The sequence below is a fragment of the Sceloporus occidentalis genome, unplaced genomic scaffold (assembly GCF_023333645.1).
Source record: "Sceloporus occidentalis isolate IW3139 unplaced genomic scaffold, rSceOcc1.0.p SCAF_4, whole genome shotgun sequence".
In the NCBI taxonomy this organism is placed as follows: Eukaryota; Metazoa; Chordata; class Lepidosauria; order Squamata; family Phrynosomatidae; genus Sceloporus; species Sceloporus occidentalis.
Window position 1 is genome coordinate 135,742,634 of NW_028316984.1, and position 16,748 is coordinate 135,759,381.

General features: G+C 38.0%; 1 protein-coding gene across 9 annotated transcripts in view; it reads right to left on the bottom strand.

Moving 5' to 3' along the window:
• CELF1 (CUGBP Elav-like family member 1) overlaps nucleotides 1–16,748 on the bottom strand; it is a 51,863-nt gene that overhangs the window by 17,144 nt on the left and 17,971 nt on the right. For 6 of the 9 annotated variants that reach the window (XR_016280947.1, XM_089521666.1, XM_089521661.1 and 3 more), the window contains exons 2-10: nucleotides 16,463–16,576; nucleotides 11,602–11,789; nucleotides 10,163–10,245; nucleotides 9,933–9,981; nucleotides 7,542–7,676; nucleotides 7,300–7,379; nucleotides 6,068–6,229; nucleotides 4,981–5,062; nucleotides 2,153–2,281 (exon numbers count right to left, since the gene is read on the bottom strand). Coding sequence is in view for 8 of the 9 variants with exons in the window: in XM_089521666.1 (XP_089377792.1) it covers nucleotides 2,153–2,281; nucleotides 4,981–5,062; nucleotides 6,068–6,229; nucleotides 7,300–7,379; nucleotides 7,542–7,676; nucleotides 9,933–9,981; nucleotides 10,163–10,245; nucleotides 11,602–11,789; nucleotides 16,463–16,533 (979 nt within the window). In the remaining variant the exon portion in view is untranslated. The remainder of the gene's footprint in view (nucleotides 1–2,152; nucleotides 2,282–4,980; nucleotides 5,063–6,067; nucleotides 6,230–7,299; nucleotides 7,380–7,541; nucleotides 7,677–9,932; nucleotides 9,982–10,162; nucleotides 10,246–11,601; nucleotides 11,790–16,462; nucleotides 16,577–16,748) is intronic. The other 3 variants (XM_089521664.1, XM_089521663.1, XM_089521665.1) reach the window with 2 other exon arrangements.

The following is a 16,748-nucleotide window of genomic DNA, read 5'->3' on the forward strand; positions in this document are numbered from 1 at the left end:
CTGGAAAAAGGATCTGTATGGTATTAGATGTCCTTCTCAGAGAGCTGGGACATATGACTGGTAAATTTATATGTGAACCCATTAACAAAGGAAACTGATTTGATAAGAATTTTTATCAAGCCACGGCATTCTTGGACATCAAGGTTTTCTATTATAAAACCTGAAAATGGATCAGTGACAAATGATGATACATATAAACAGTTCCTGGATAATGCTTATCTCCCAGATTGAAATCTCATATACAGTCATCCCTCCATATTTGCGGCTTTGATTATTCACGGATTTCATTAATGAGTTCTCTATAGGACCGTCTAGGTCCTCCAGTACAACTCTGTGGTCAACTTTAACTAAAAGTTGCACTGAAAGACCATTTGTAGCTACTCCAGTGCCATTCTATGGTCAGTGTATGTTGGACATTGACCAGAGTTGCATTGGAGGACCTAGAAATTCCTAGAGAAGTGTCCTCTCAGGTAAAAACAGTGTTTTTGTTATTTGTGGTTTTTCCATATTCACGGGGGTCTTGTTCCCGTAACCATAGCGAATATGGAGGGACAACTGTATAAGTAAATCTAAAGAAAAAAAGGCAAGGTGGGGAAAAAGACATACTCATGTGTTCAAGTCAACCTCATGTATAAGTTGAGGGTAAAACTTAGGGGGCTATAACTAAGGATGCAAAGGGAAAAACACCACTTCCATCCCTCCTTCTCCTTCTCTGGACCTCTCCTGACCACCTGACACCACTTCCCAGGTGCTGGAGGAGAAGTTTTAACATTGTATGAGGGAGGAAAGGAAGTGGAGTTAAATCTATGATGGGAAGAGGCGGCTTTAAAATCAGACTGGGAAGGGAAAGAAATGGAGTTAAATGGGAAGAGAAGAGTTTAAAATCGGATTGGGAAATTCTTTCCCTCTCTCTCTCTCTCTCTCTCTCTCTCACACACACACACACACACACACACAAAACCTCCCACCTCGCGCAAAGAGTGGGGCATCACAGTGGTGCTTGTTTCAGGACCTTTCTAAACAGTATTAGTGTATTGGCCTGTATATAAGTCAACCCAGGATTTTATGGTCAATTTTGGGGCATAATTTTCTTGACTTAAAGTTCAGTATGTACAGTTACGTTCCAGTAGACTCCTGTTAAGTTTGAGGAGGCTGCTAGCGAGGAGATAAATCCCGTTTCACTGGTGCAACACAAACAGTCATAAGAAGCAACTTTAATTACCATCCCAATGATGTTCTAAAAAAAATTCCTGTATTTTCTCCCATAGAAGTAAAATAATTGCCATTCATGTTCATAGAAAGAAGTACAAAGAGTTGGCAACTGCAAGGGAGTGGGGTGGGGGACTCAAGACCTTGCTGCTGCATGCTCCAATTATACCAAGACATAAAGCATGTAGAATAGCTTCAGTTCCATTCTCTGAAGAGAAGAGCAGGTAACTGAACTGATTTATCCATATGTATTTGCGTGACTATTATTTGCTATTTGATGTTTTTAATTTGTTGCCTGTTTTATTGAGCCCTTTCCTGTATTGTTATGTATTATTTATATGTATTATGCTATTATTTCTAAGATTATACGCCATGGTCAGGTTTACTCTTATCTATTTTATTGTTTGTATTTACAGCGCTGTGCAAATCTACAGTGCTATATAAATAAAGCAAAATAATAATAATAATAATAATAATAATGAAGCTGGTCTCAATTACGCCCATGTTGTTGTGTGCCTTGAAGTTATTTTTAACATACTAAGAAGAACCTATCATTGGTTCTTCTTGGTAAGATTTGTTCAGAAAGGGTTTGTCATTGTCTTCCTCTGAGGCTGAGAGACTGTGACTTGCCTAAGGTTACTCTGTGATCTGACCCCATCTTCTGGACTCCTAGTCCAACATTCAATCCACTGCACCACACTGGGTCTTACAGGAACTTGGAGCAGGCTAAAATGCTCCTGGGGAGCAATTTTAACATATTTTTGCCTCCCCTCCACTTTTGGTTCCATTTTTAATTTTAAAAACGCCTCTCCTGAGCTGGAGGGTGGAGTGGGAAGGGAGAAATAGCAGTTTATAGTTTGATAATGGATAGCTGGTTCTATTGCCATGTAGAAAGTATCCCCAAGACATGGAACACTATTGTATCAGGAAATCACTCTCTTACCTGAACTGGTGAGCACACTGAGAGGACTGTTGGAAGAATTGAGCGCAGTGGTACCACTTGGTGTGTTCTGAGCTGCGCTGGCTGCAGCTGCTAATGCAGCTAGGTTCTGTAACTGCATTGCGTTCAACCCTGAAACACATCAATTAACACACTGTATGTCTGTATCTGTACTGATAACCACTGGGTCTTTTATGGATAAAGATGCACTACCAATCAGCAGCGGCTTTTAGGGATAAGGACACACAAAACCATTATGAACCTCTGATGTAAGAAACACTTCCTGAAATTACAGTTTATATTTATGGAATCATGACTATCCTAAGAAACAATGTGCCAACTCATCAAGCTTCTGCATGAGAGAAACAAGCAGTATCTCTCCACCAAACCGGAACTATTTCCATTCCAGTTTAAGAACTCAGTAACATTAAGTAGCAACATCCAAGTCTGTTTGATTTCCTTTTCCCTCTCCACCATTTTTTCTTTTCTGTTATGTATTTAAGACTGAGAGTCTGTCCTATTTGATAGTGACTTTATATAATCTGTTCTGAGATATTACCATCTGGAGTGGGGGCAAAATGCTTTAAACAAACACTGTTAAAACAGAACCAAATATTCTGTTTGTAGCTCCATGGTGACTAACTCCAAGCATGGTTTAATTCAGCCCACATACTGCAGAAGTACTCCTGCATCCACCAACACTTCTTTCATTCCCCATAAAACCAGAACCAACTACAACTGGCAATGATTATATATTTTTGCTACCTCTGCATATTAGAGAAATGTTGGGCAACACATGGCCCTTCAGATGCTGTTGGACTGCAACTCAGACTTGCCCTAGCTAGCAAAGACAATTGTGAGAGACAATGGGAATTTCTACTAACTTTGAAAAAGGAGCAGATGGCTCCTGACAGTCACTCAATGCCAGTATAACAGCTGTCTTTTTCTTCCCCCTTTTTTAACTGACATTGGTTACAAATCTGTCACCTTGTACTCTCAAATCATCATGTGGGCATCATCTTACATTTATTATACACTATAATCATGCTTTCTATACATGCTTAAGGTGGCTTCTTTTCCATTACTCTTACCATTCTGCTTTCTTATCAGGCAAGAAGCTTGCAAATACAGAGTTAATCCTCTTTGAGGGCCTATAGCCCCTTCCTGTTCAGCTGCCCACCTCAAATCCACACAGTATTTGTTTACATATTAAGCGGCAGATTTCAACACAACAGGGAGTCTAGAAATATTTTAATAAATTAGACAATAAAATTTGATATTGGAACTTTTATATAGTAGAAACTGGGACAAACTGCAGAAAATAATTTTTGCTGCCATTTTGCCAACAGCTGAAAGCCATATTTTTTCCTATAAAAACTGATAGGCAAATAAAAAAACAAAACATCTGGCTGCTCAATTCCAGCAAGGATACTAGAAATACCTGGACTCTAACATTAAAGATACCATACCTTGTTATTTGCTATTTATAATGAAGCAAGACTTTTGATGTGGCAGCAGAAGGGTGGGAACTGCCACTCCTACTGCATCCCCCTAAAAACCTGTTCTGGAAAGCAGAAATTGGGGGGTCATGGAGGTGGTAAACGATGGCAGACACAGAAGCCTGTTTTTGTTGTGCAAAAAGTCAAGCATGTGACATGCCTTAAGTGCATCTACCTCATAAAATCATACTAGCCTGACTCCTAAAACTCATATCCAGAAAGAATATGACAATTGAAAATATCCATTAAGTTCATCTTTTGCTAGAAAATTAGATGAGCCTTCTGAAAGATGTGAGTTTGAATAACAGGAAAAAATGACATCAGACTTACCCTTCCCAACTCTTTATAGCAAGCTATATGCAACTACTATTTGTCTTTGTGGACAGAGATAGTGTTTCGGGTTTTTATGTTGTACTGCTGTTGGATGCAGGTGGAAAAAACAAGTGTTTTTTCATTGTTCTGCAATATGGTCTTTGCTAGTCACTAGACATAGGTGAAGACCAATCATGAAAAATGACTGCTTCACAAGGACAGTGAAGACCTGCTTCTAAAATAGGTACACATCAGACATGCATCAACATGAAGGACACAAGTTGAAAGGTCACCTAATTACAACTGCATTTTCTATTTCAATGTATTTAAAATACTTTCTGGAGAGAGAGGAACAGCACAATTTTGCTATCAACACCCCAGAAAGAATAAAAACATACTGTAGGGGTTGAAAAGCAGACTATCTCTTATTGAGAACTGAGATCAATCTTCATTAACATTAGTATATCACACTACATTTTTTAAAGAGATGTTGTTATTACTATTAGGAATTAAAAAAAATTTTTTTTTATAACCCGCCTCTCTCTGTGTTGGATCAAGACAGGTAACAGCATATAAAAAGAGAAAACAATAAAATCAAAGGCAAAGAAACGGTAGATAAAAGTACATTAGACTCCAGATTCCCACTCCCTCCCCCTCTAAAATTAACATTAAAAGCAATTCCCAAACAATGGGCAATAAAATCAGTCAAGAACAAATCAGTCTGAAAAGAACAATTTAAGCAAGTGGAGAGTGAGATTAGGGGATCAATTTGGGAAGGCCCGCCGGAAGAGATTCGTTTTTATTGCCTTCTTAAAGGCCTCCAAAGAGGTTAGTTGGCAGATCTCGTCTGGCAGATCGTTCCAGATTTTTGGAGCGGTAGCAGAAAATGTCCTCTGGGAATTAGTTACCAGTCTAGTTCTCTCTGACTGTAGTAGATTCTTCCCTGAGGATCTGAGAGTGTGGGAAGAATTATATTTTTCATTTTGTTGTGGAAATTTGGCAAGGCAGAAAGATGCTTACCTCCCATTGGGTGAAGGCTGCCCAGTGTGTTCAGATTCCCAGAGGAGGCGGCTGCTGTTTGTTGAAGGAGCTGTAAATAAAGCTAGACATTACACCAAAAACAGAACAAGAGTGAGAATGAGGGCTGGCTCCACTTCTGGGAGACACTGCACTACACCACAGCCAGAGTGCCATCACAAGCAGAATCTCTGCTACTGATGCGTCATACGAGATGAAGCTACACACAGAGCAATGACATTTTCAAATGCTAGAGTTAAGATGCTATTAAAAAGGAAAGTTCTGGTTGCCCATGCCACTCCAGGTGAAATGTTTTCCCTTGTGCACCACTAAATATGTAATTGCAGACAAAATGATCCACACCACAGCAATAGCACACACACAGGCACTAAGTTATATGGAGAAAACACCTTCTTTTCCTCATTTATGCCATTAATAAAAACTTCTGGAAGGCCAGTCCTTATCACACATTGCCTGTATCCTCCAACAGGGGTAGGCAACCTTTTTGAGCTGGGGGCCGGGTTGCTGTCCCTCAGACAACTGGGGGGCCGAAGCCAAAAAAAATTAATTAAATATTTTTTTAAAAAATTAAATAAATAAATAAACTGGGACAAATGTAGGATAACATTTTCAAATGGTGGACACTTTTTCAAAAAAAGTGGAGGACATGCAAAAAAAATTGCTGATTTAAAAAAAATGTTAATATAAATGCATGTTTCTGAAGCGTCTAAAGACAATTGTCCCCCCTTGCCCCTGCGTGCGAGACGCCAAAGGCCCCGGCGGCAATCGGTGGCAGGACCGGGCTGGGGCCGGTCCCAGGGCCTCGCCGGGCCGCATACGGCCCGCGGGCCGCAGGTTGCCTACCCCTGCTCCACAACAACGTAAGAATGTGAAGGCTATGAAGTGGTCAAAAAGCAATGATTACAGACATATGTTGATTACCTACATTCACCAACTTGCTCAGAAAGTACCATAACAAAACAAAATTTTGAAACAGACCCTCAGCATAACAGCACTTATACTACAAGCTGTCACTGTAGATAAAGAGACTGGGGAATGATACTGCATAGCAACTATCAAATAAACTCACTGCTAAATATTGGGGTCCAAGTGTATTCAATCCAGCCAAGTTTCCCCAAACGGAGGCAGCACTGATTTGCTGCATCTGCTGCTGGAGTTGCTGTGCAATTCGTTTCTGCTCTTTATCCTTCTGGGTATCTGCAAATTTCACTACGATTGGGGAAGAGCACCCCTGCAATATAATTCACATAATTATATTCTTAAATATTCAATCCCCTACATCTTACAAAAAGAGCAGAACTGGGAAACACATGTGCTGGAGAATTTTCCCATTGCTGCTATCTCTGATTTCAAACTGGACGTAAGAGAGTATTTCTTAAGGCAGAGAAGCTGTTGCATAGATCTCAGCAGGGCTTTCCATTCTGGAAAGCTGCTCAACCAGGGCTTCAGCCTGAGTAGGCATATACAGAATTGAGCTCTGCAAACTGTCTTACTGTAAACAATTACACTTGGCCATTTTGCTTTGGTCCCACTTTGTACCCTTATCCCCCCGCACCTGCCTGTAATGCAGCACCTCTCCCATCTTTTCCCAACTACTCTTCAGTCTCAGGTTAAACACAATTCTGAACTCCTGCTTTTTATATAAACGAAAGATTCCTTTTAAGAAAACCTCCCAGATCCCACAATTCCTATGTATTTGTTTTACCTATGCTTTTCTGTACTTTATTATACCTTTTCCCTCTAAAAAGTGCAACATGATGTCTACACACTGAAATTATGGTTCAAACCAAACATTGCCACACATTGCTCTTTAAAATGTAAGGAACTGTAGAAGTTTGACATTTAGATCCAAACACAGTGGCCTAAATCCGATTGTTAGTCATAATTACACAAACACACTGAATTAAGGGAACTCGCACCAGTGTTGATTCATGAATTTTCCAGAGATTCAGTGAATCTATTTTAGTGTGACTAACAACTGGATTTTGATCAGTATTCACAGCTTTTTTTTTAGGGAGCCCTGGTGGCACAGTGGTTAAATGCTGGTACTGCAGCCACAATGTTGCAAGATGATCCTAGAGAAGGGCTCCAAGGTCCACTCAGCCTTCCATCCTTTCATAGGTCAATAAAATGAGTAAGCAGCTTGTTGAGGGCAATTAGCTTACACATTGTAAACCACTTAGGGAGTGCTACTTCACTGATAAGCAGTATAGAAATGTACTTGCTATTATTATCTTTTCAACTGCAATGTTTGTGAGTACTGGACACCACACTTCTGATTATCAAAACAGTATGTTTTACCTCCATGGTCTGTGCTTGATGCATTGCTTTGATTGCTGTTTGTGCCATAGCTCTTGTTGTAAAAGTTACAAAAGCACAACCTGGAAAGACAGCACAATAGAACATGTTTATTTTGGTACTAGAAGTTGAAAAGTAAAAATACTAATTCTGCTGATACTTAGCATGTCCAAATGAAATGCTAGGTAACAAGAGAGAACCTTTATGGGGAAACCAACAGTTACAGAGATGTTCTTTGTGCTTACCTCGGCTTAGGCCATCTGGACCCCGCAGAATTCTGCACTCTTCAATCTGCCCAAAGGAGGAAAACATCACTCTGATATCATTTTCATTGCACTTCTTTGAGATCATTCCAATGAACAATTTCCTATCCTCCACTGCTAAAGAAAGGAAAAACAAAAAGGGAATTTCACTCTATGAAGACTGAATGAATACACAAAATAGACACTTCATTGTTTATACTCTCCAGTCTGAAATTTTCTTGATTGAAATCAATGAAAGCCTTCTCTGACTACTTCTTTACCATGATCTTTGATTGTGATCTTACAAGATGTCTTCAGATAACATGCTGCAATCCATGATAATTTTTTAATAAATTTCCCCCAAAGAGTGTACTTTAAAACAACAACAACATATAATGTGATCGCTCTCCACCATTCACTCTGAAACAGCTTCACTGAGTACTGGTCTATTTGTGAGCACAATTTAAGTGCTGGTTTTGTCTGCATCTCTCTATACCAGCTAGCTCACCTTTAATATCTGCTGAGAAGGGCTTTGTCTCAGTCCCACCACCATTACCTTCATAGGCTTTTTGGGGATGATGCAAGAAAGCCTTTTCTTTGGCTATTCCCAGACTGTGATGCTCCCTTCCACAGGAAGTCCAGTTGGCTCCTCCCTGTCCTCTTTTCACCAGCAGGTGAAGAGCTTTTTATTCAAGCAGGCCTTTGTGATTAAATTTATATAGCAATCCATAACACAATCCATGTGTAGGAAGTGCTGTGCTGTATTTTATTTTTAAAATTTTAAAATAATAATTATGTTTTAAATGTGTTTTTAACCATTTTAATCATTTTTCAAAACATTTGTTAGCTTTTGTAAAAAATTTTTAAATGAATCTTGCTTTAAATTCCTGTAAGTTACCTCAGATCCCATCCCAGGAGAAAAGTGGGGTATAAATGCAATAAATAAATACAAGAAAAACTAACCACCAACTTGGTCGTTCAAATTAGAAATTGTTATTGATTAAAAAATCTACAGAAAGCAAAAAACACAGAATACAAACTTTCGTCTTGATAGTATGTTCAGCATTATATGTATATTATAAGTATTTGGCTAATGTCTGCTGTAACAACGGCAGAAGAGAATTTTTGAAATGAAATAAGACTCTAAGCTTGAAGACAATATACTACTCTAAAATATTTTTATACACAATTATAAACTATAAATTCCTTTTTCAAAGGAAATGTTTATAGTGACTGAAGATAAAGTTGGTTTAATGTGTAAGTTTATTTGCATATATTTAAAAACTATATTTTGTAGATTATCTTCATTCATTAGGCATCATAGACATAACAATTCTTTTAGGAGAACAAGTAAATGGCCAATAAAGCTATCACTGTTTGGTGCATTTTTGATTGGATTTGTTATATGGTCAACACAGCTACCCCTGGATGTTTTCTGGATTTTAAGATACCACATTATAGCTGCAACAGGGGAATCCTAAAGAGTGAGCCAGTGGACTGGGACATTCCTATTTGAGGTTTCAACCTCCAACAAAGGTAAAACATTTTTTCTTTCTTAGATTTGGACTGGATTGGCATATTTTACCTCAACACCATTTAAAGTTTTCCTGATGCAAAAGCATGAAGGCTTCTTGAGAAATCCAGTGTCCTCTGACTAACAAAGGGGCCTGTGATCTCACAAGGATGGAGACATATTGGATTGCAAAGAAAATGTCTTTGTTGTGATGGAAAATGGTTGTTAAATTTCCTGGACTTTGAGAATCTCCCAGTTGCCACATGACCAGAAGGAGGAGAGGCCAGCTTCAAACATATGCTCCTCCATACCATCTTAACTAAGAAAAGAAACAGCAAAATGCAGGCCTATAACTAACATCTTCAATTTTTTTCTCCTGTTTGGTTTTTAATACCTTCCCTGATGAAGAAGCCAGTGAAGCTCCAAAAGTCTGCAACATGTATATTGTGCATTTTGGTTGGCCAATAAAGGTATCACTGTTTGGTGGATTTTTAAGTAAATGCTTTTATCCTTTTCTTTAAGGACTTGTTTAAAGCCTCCTTCTTAAATTCACCTAAGCTTCTCCAGGCATATTGGAATGAGTTTCCCCCAAGTATAGCAAGTAAGCCCTGTATCTAGGAAATAGGTTTTGTTTTTCCAATAAATGCAAAAGGCTTGAACTGTAACTATGATATTATTTCTTTGTTTGCTATGTACTTAGTAGTTCCTCCCCATTCCCATAGGGTCAGCTCCTCTTACCACTAAAGCACAGGGTGATAGGCAGTATACAATGGAAAGCTTTGGCAGCTTTTTCATATGGAGGTTGGCTACTATTTCCTAAGTTGAAATGGGTGACTTCCAACATAACAGACTGAAAGAAGGCTTACTTTATACATACTTACCATTATTCTTTTCACTGTCAGCTGGCTTCATTTGGATAGGATGGTGCATCTATGATAAAAAAGCAATTGGGACAGGAAAAGGGAAAGAAAAAGTCAAATTTTCTAGAGCAGAATAACTCCTGCTACTCTTCCACTGAATACATATAAATTAACTTCAGGCTATCGTATCAGGCAACATATAGCCTCATAACTGAAGATACTGAAAAATGGGAGAATTTTAATTGTCTTACCCCTGGGAGGATCTTCATGTTATGAAGAGCATTCTGTGCTTCTAGTGCAGCTTTACGGGTATAAAATGTAACAAAACAGCACCCTGTAAAGTAAGCAGGTTCTGTGATACATATCATATGAAAAGGGACCTCTCTATCACCAGCTTGATAAATTAAAGTATATTAGATTGAAAAGTATCACTATCAATTTTTTAAAAGAGGTTCTTCCAGAACACTCTAGCCCTCTTTAATTATGATTTAGACATGAGGTAAAAGCATAAAAGTTTTATGGAATCTTGAAACACTAAGAAGTTTTATCAGGCAAAAGCTTTCAGATGGCAATGTACTTCACAAACTTATGCCAAATCAAACTTAAGTCTTTAAAGTGCCACAAGACTTTGTTGTTTTTGTTACAATAGACTAACATGACTTTTTTCTTCAAAAGTATTCATAGAACGCTACCATTCATGTAACAGCTAGCCATGTACATGTCTGTTTACAGAAACTGATCTAATCAGTAATCAAACCTTCCTGTATAAATTAACTTCTACTTTCAGACGGTAAGATTATAATGTAAATGTAAGGATTTCTGCAAATATGCTTTTAAAAATGAATGTTATTATTTAGAACTGAAGAAAGTGGAACTGTAGGCACATAATAATAATCCCATGATACTTAAAATCTGCAGAAGGCTGGAGAGCCCGCCAAAGTAGCATGTGTGCTGGTTGGGTGAGAGTTTCAGCAGGAGAAGGAGAACTGTTGAAAATCAGTGGAAACTGTTAGAAACTTCTACAGTATCAGAGAACTTTCTGTTAATAGAGGACCAGAAATGGATACAATCCAAGAAGACTAAGCTTCTTGTCTCAAATGTGTGATTACATTAGATCATGTCCAGATATGCAGCAGAATGTGATAGACAGAACTATATGGACAGGGAAAAATTCATATTTTTAATACTTTGCACTCTAAAAAAAAGACCAAACTGCAGCTCTAAAACATCTACAACAATGCTCCTGATGCTTTCTGATTTGTTGCAGCTTGCAAATATGTTTTTCTCTTCTGTGGGAACAGCATTAAAAATTTCTCCCTCATTTCTGCAGCTTGAAGAGATAAATTTTATCCTATAATCTCTGGAATGTCATTCATGTGCAGATCAAATCTTATGTTTAGGACACAGAATTGAATGAATAAAAAATTCTTCCGCTACTACAAAACTGTTCATGTGTTGCATTCAGTTGCTTCTGCTTGTGAGGTAGGACTCTATCTTGATTTCTAAAACATACTTGCCAAATGGGTTTTCCTGCTAATATTCCAGATAAACTAATATATGCATGTTTCACCACATCAAACAAAACAACTGAGCTACATGTTGGCAAGCTTTTGCACAATATAGTGAGAATATGGCACACAATACTGAAAATGAAATCTTCTATGATGGTGGTGTGGGAGATGTCTCTTACCTTTGCTCTGAGGAGGGTTTTGGCTCCTGTCTCGCAGGACATTAATTTCATAAACAGCACCATACTGTTCAAATAGTTCTCGCAGATCTTTTTCAGACCAACTCCGTGGGACCTGGCCCACAAACATCTTGATGGCATCTATGTCTGGTTGGTCAGGATGATCCAGTGTGCCATTCATTTTCTTTGAGCTGCATGAGTTAATGAGAAGCATCTGATAAATATCTTCATTAGGTGTGTTCCATTTAATCATTTTCCAAACATATAAAAGAATGATAGAAAACCAATGTTTTTAAAGTATAACTTCCTGATCCATTTGGGGAGGAGAATCATAACCTGTTTCATCTATTGAAAAACAGGTCTTAGGAGATTACTGGTCTGACAACTAGCTGCCTTCTTCCAGATGATTTTTGCAGCTCTCTCTTCTAGAAAGGTTGGGATCTTAGAAAGTAGAAATTCTATCTTACATAAGACATAATCATTTATTGAAAATGATGTAGGTTTAGAAACATCTAGACTTTGGTGTACTTATCTGACCAAACAAGATATAATTACTCTCCAATAGTGAATTATGTGGCATATGTTAAGAGAAATGGAGAAAAATAAGGGTCACAGGGAAACAAGAGGGACACATCAGCATGCATAGTTGAACCTAAAGTTTTGCAAAGCTTCCAAAGCTTGCAAATAATAATAATAATAGAAAATATGAAGCAGTAACTGCTCTGCTGGGAGAAAATTACTACTGAAATACTCCCAGAAGGACTGGAGTGGTTATCTCTCCTTGCACTGTATGATGCAGACTGTCCTAGTGGAGTGCAAAATTTCTCAGTTTATTACTCCAATCATCCTCTGACTTATTTGTAGTATATCTCAGTTTCACAAGGTAGGGGCAATGTAAGGACTTAAGATTGAATAAAAGATCAGAAAAACAGTAGCCCTGTTTCACTCTAGATTGAGCTGGGTTCAACTTACAGTACTATAATTATATAATAAATGAATGTGTGTGTACAGTGAAAATTTGACTGGCCAAGAAAAACTGGGTCAACTGACTGGTTAATAGACAAGTAGTTTCTAATCATTAACTTCAATAAAAGAACAGGAAATAGCTTCAACTGGTTTGATATTTATGCTGATAAGTAAAACTATTTAAATTCACTGAACACTTTGTTAGCAGTGAGTTGGGTGCAGACTTTGTCTCTGTAGGTGGAAGTAATCTCCTGTTCAAAGAGAGAAATGGAATCTAGAAGACACTTATCACTGGAGGAAGGGGAAGGAGCAGCTATTTTTGCAGATTCCTCCTTCCTCCTGCACCCATAGCACCAATGTCCATGCTGTCCTAGATCAGTGATGGCGAACCTATGGTACACGTGCCAGATGAGGCACTCAGAGCCCTGTTTGTGGGCACATGTGCCGTCGCCCCAGCACAGAGTTTGCCAGAGTTTGTTACTAGAAAGCCAGAGGGACACGGCACTTTGCAATAAATAAGTGGGTTTTGGGATGCAGTTTGTGCCCTCTGCCTCTAAAAGGTTCACCATCACTGTCCTAGATCATTCCTAAACTATTCAGTAGTTTTTCAGAGACCACAGAGGGCTGCAGAGATCATGGTAGCAAAAATCATCATCCTACTCCGCCTTCTTTTAGCGTTAGTAGACTTTTTAAATAAATCTGAATTTTTTTAAAAAATGATTTTTTAAAAAAACCCCAACAACACCAATGATTCACTAAACACTTAAAAGTTGGGCTTTAACCCTAGAATGCCAGGGTTAACCTTCAGTTGTAAAATTAAAAATTCTACTACCCACAAGCTCAACAGAACACCCAACCATAAAGTAGTCAACTGGCAAGCATACTAAATATATGGATACTTGTTGAACTTTTGGAGGGGGGGAGGAAGGAGGCATATTCATAATGTAAAAACATAGATTTCTAGATTCTTCGACGTTCTCAAAATCTTTAAAACACAACCAATCCATTTTATTAAAATGTTTCTCCCCATAGCTTATTGTTTATTTCAGATCCCCCCCACCCCCAAGGTGGAGTCCTGCAGATGTTTTGGAATTCAATTCCAGCCAGCATGGCCAATAATAGAAAAGATAGAAATTGTAGTGCAATGCATCACACTGAAAACGCCACACTGGGGAAGGTTAATTTAGATAGCTCTGTCTCAGGTCTTAAATCTGAACATCTGAGATGACCCGCCAAAGCCTTCCTCTTGGCTGCAAAATTAGGCCTATATGGTAGCTTGACAATGTTCACACAACTTCATCTGTACAGTTTCTTTATTCAGAAACATAATAGAGAACAAGAGTGGAAGGTGGAGAAAGGAGCAAGGTTTTTATTTATAGCAGTGTGAGCATATATTATTTACTCCTCCTTTATATAATAAAAAATAAAAAATAGAGAACTAAAATGGGATATTGCATTAGCTAGGGATTTGCATTCTGCTATTGTCACCACGTTGTTTCCAGAGAATTGCCTTAAAAACAAAGCTTACAGAAATGCTATAAGCACTAACATAACTGTTTCCAGTGAAACTATCAGCTTTAATGTTATAAAAAGAAGGTGATGCAAAGAATTATTGGAACACCCATTATACTCCCATCAGAACATTATCTGTCATGCTTCTTCGGGGGACATATGAAATTTGACTATTTCTAGGGGACAGCATCACTGCATATTTATAAACTCATTCAAAATCATTGTGGAAAGGAATCATACGTAACTGAACTTTTTTTACTCTTGTTAGTTCTTGAAGAAGATTCTAGAGGAGGTCTGGTAGACTTAGGCACTGAAGGAAGAAAGTACTGAAACGTTTAACCTACTAGTAAAGTTCTCTGTGTTGCACACTATCACCCCTGCACCTTTGAGACACATTTCATATTTCCATCTTTAAAGATAAGAAGGGCAATAGGAGGTAGTCAAACCTTCTTCAGGTGATTTAAGGATCTGCAACTAACTACCTAGGGTGGTGCAGAAGCACTCATTTTGCTGATCACCAGAAAACTAAGCAAGGTGATTTCAATAGGGTTTTGAATCAAAGGGGCAATTTTATATGTTTCTATCTTTTGATATTTTATCTTATTATGCTACCTTAAGAAATAATAACAACAATAACAGTACGTGCTTCATGCACTGTTAACTTCAGGTTTATATTTAATACTTTTACGCTGTAAATTGTCTTGAATGATTCTAAATGGAATATAGTTTATCTCACTGATCTAATCTGGAAAAAAAATCTGTTGAGATTTTTTTTTTAAATTTCACAGTAATAAAAGGGTTTCATTCCATTAGTTATATGAAGAGCCAGAGTAGTTCATATTTGATCCTAAACCAATTATTAGAGAATTTCATTAAAATCAATGACCCATACTTTCATTATTGTGACCACTTTAGATGTGTATGTGTCTTCAAGTTGCCTGTCAACTTATGGTGACCCCATGAATTTCCTAAGATTTTCTTAGGCAAGGAATAATGAGAAGTGGTTCTGCCAGTTCCTTCCTCTCAAATATAGCCTACAGCAACTGGCCTTTATTGACAGTCTTTCATCCAAGTACTAACCACCACTGACCCTACTTAGCTCCCAAAATCAGTCACGATCTGGTGCCTGTAGGGTATAACAGTGAACATATACTGAAAACGCAGCTGACACTGATTGTTTGATTCAGGAAAGACTTGTATTTGAGGCTTTCTGTATTCCACAGTTAAAAAGTCAGCTGGATGCGCCCCGCAAATGCTGGATTACAGACTTATGCCTGAAGTGTTTAGGACCCTTAAATAGATAATATCCCCTTCATCTGATACTATCCTGTGTAAAATTACAGTCAATTGGGTAGGTACCTGTTTGTCTGTGCCCTGTGAAGGACCATGCATATTGAAATTACAAAACTGCAATTTTCAAGAGAAACTTATAGGCATATTCTAGTCACTTCTTATTATCCATGTTTAACAGCTAAGCAAGATCAACATTGTGGGGTGGATACACTGAGGAAGTCCTGATACACAGTTGGCCCTCCATATCCACAAATTCTTTATCCACAGATTCAACAATCCGTGGCATGAAAATATCTTTTAAAATATATAAATTCCAAAAAGCATACCTTGATTTTGCCATTTTATATAAAGGACACCATTTTACTATGCCATTGCATTTAATGGGACTTGAGCATCTAAGATTTTGGTATCCTCACTCCATGGGGGCGGGGGTGGTGGTTCTGGGACCAAACCCCAGTAGATACCAAGGGCCCACTGTAATTACATTTCATATAAATCACCTTGGGATCTTTCTGGAGGAGAAAGTCAAATAAATATGTAATGTATTATTCACACTTACCTGAGAACCACTTTATTCTGCTAAAGCCAATTCCACAACAATAAAGCATGCATGCCTGAAAGATGCTTTTATAACTTTATGCATTCATAACATTTAATTTTGGTCAACAAATTTTTTGTTTGTGTTTGAACTATCTTAAGATGTCATCTCATAGGGAGTACAGAAAATTAATTTAATTTGTAAAATTGGATATTCAACTTGCTACAAATATAACACCATAAAATTGCACAAGTGTCCATGACTGCATGAAACTGAAAATATCTTAAGTAGTGTAGTGTAGCTCTGAAATCAGCTAGCCATAGAGCAGATTTTGTGGTTCAATGGAAAACATTTGCTACTGTGTCCAATGGAGATCGTGCTGATAATATAAATTCTAAGCATCTTTCAGGTTCTTTCATAAGTTAACTCTGCAGTTATGCATGCCTGTTTGGTTCTTTCCCTAATATAGAACATTAAGGAACTTCCCCACCACCTTCAAAAGAACAAATTCAAAGCAGCATCAATGAAGATTAGCTATGAAAACAAAATACTTACATAGGGCTGGCATTCAAGGAGCAATGATCCACCATCATTTCTGGGAGGAAATCCAACTTAAAAGCAGCCATCACTTCTCTGCTTACCACAAACCACTAATGCTAGATCACTGTCCTGTCGAACCAATTGAACACCACCACTTAGGTTCTGCAGGTCTTAACACACTGATTCCACACAAAAGACACTCAAACCACAAGAACACAAGCTTGGGGAGACCAGCAATAGACACCACAATAACAGGCTGGACTGGGAAAGGAACATGGGGACCAGGATTAAAAAGGGGATG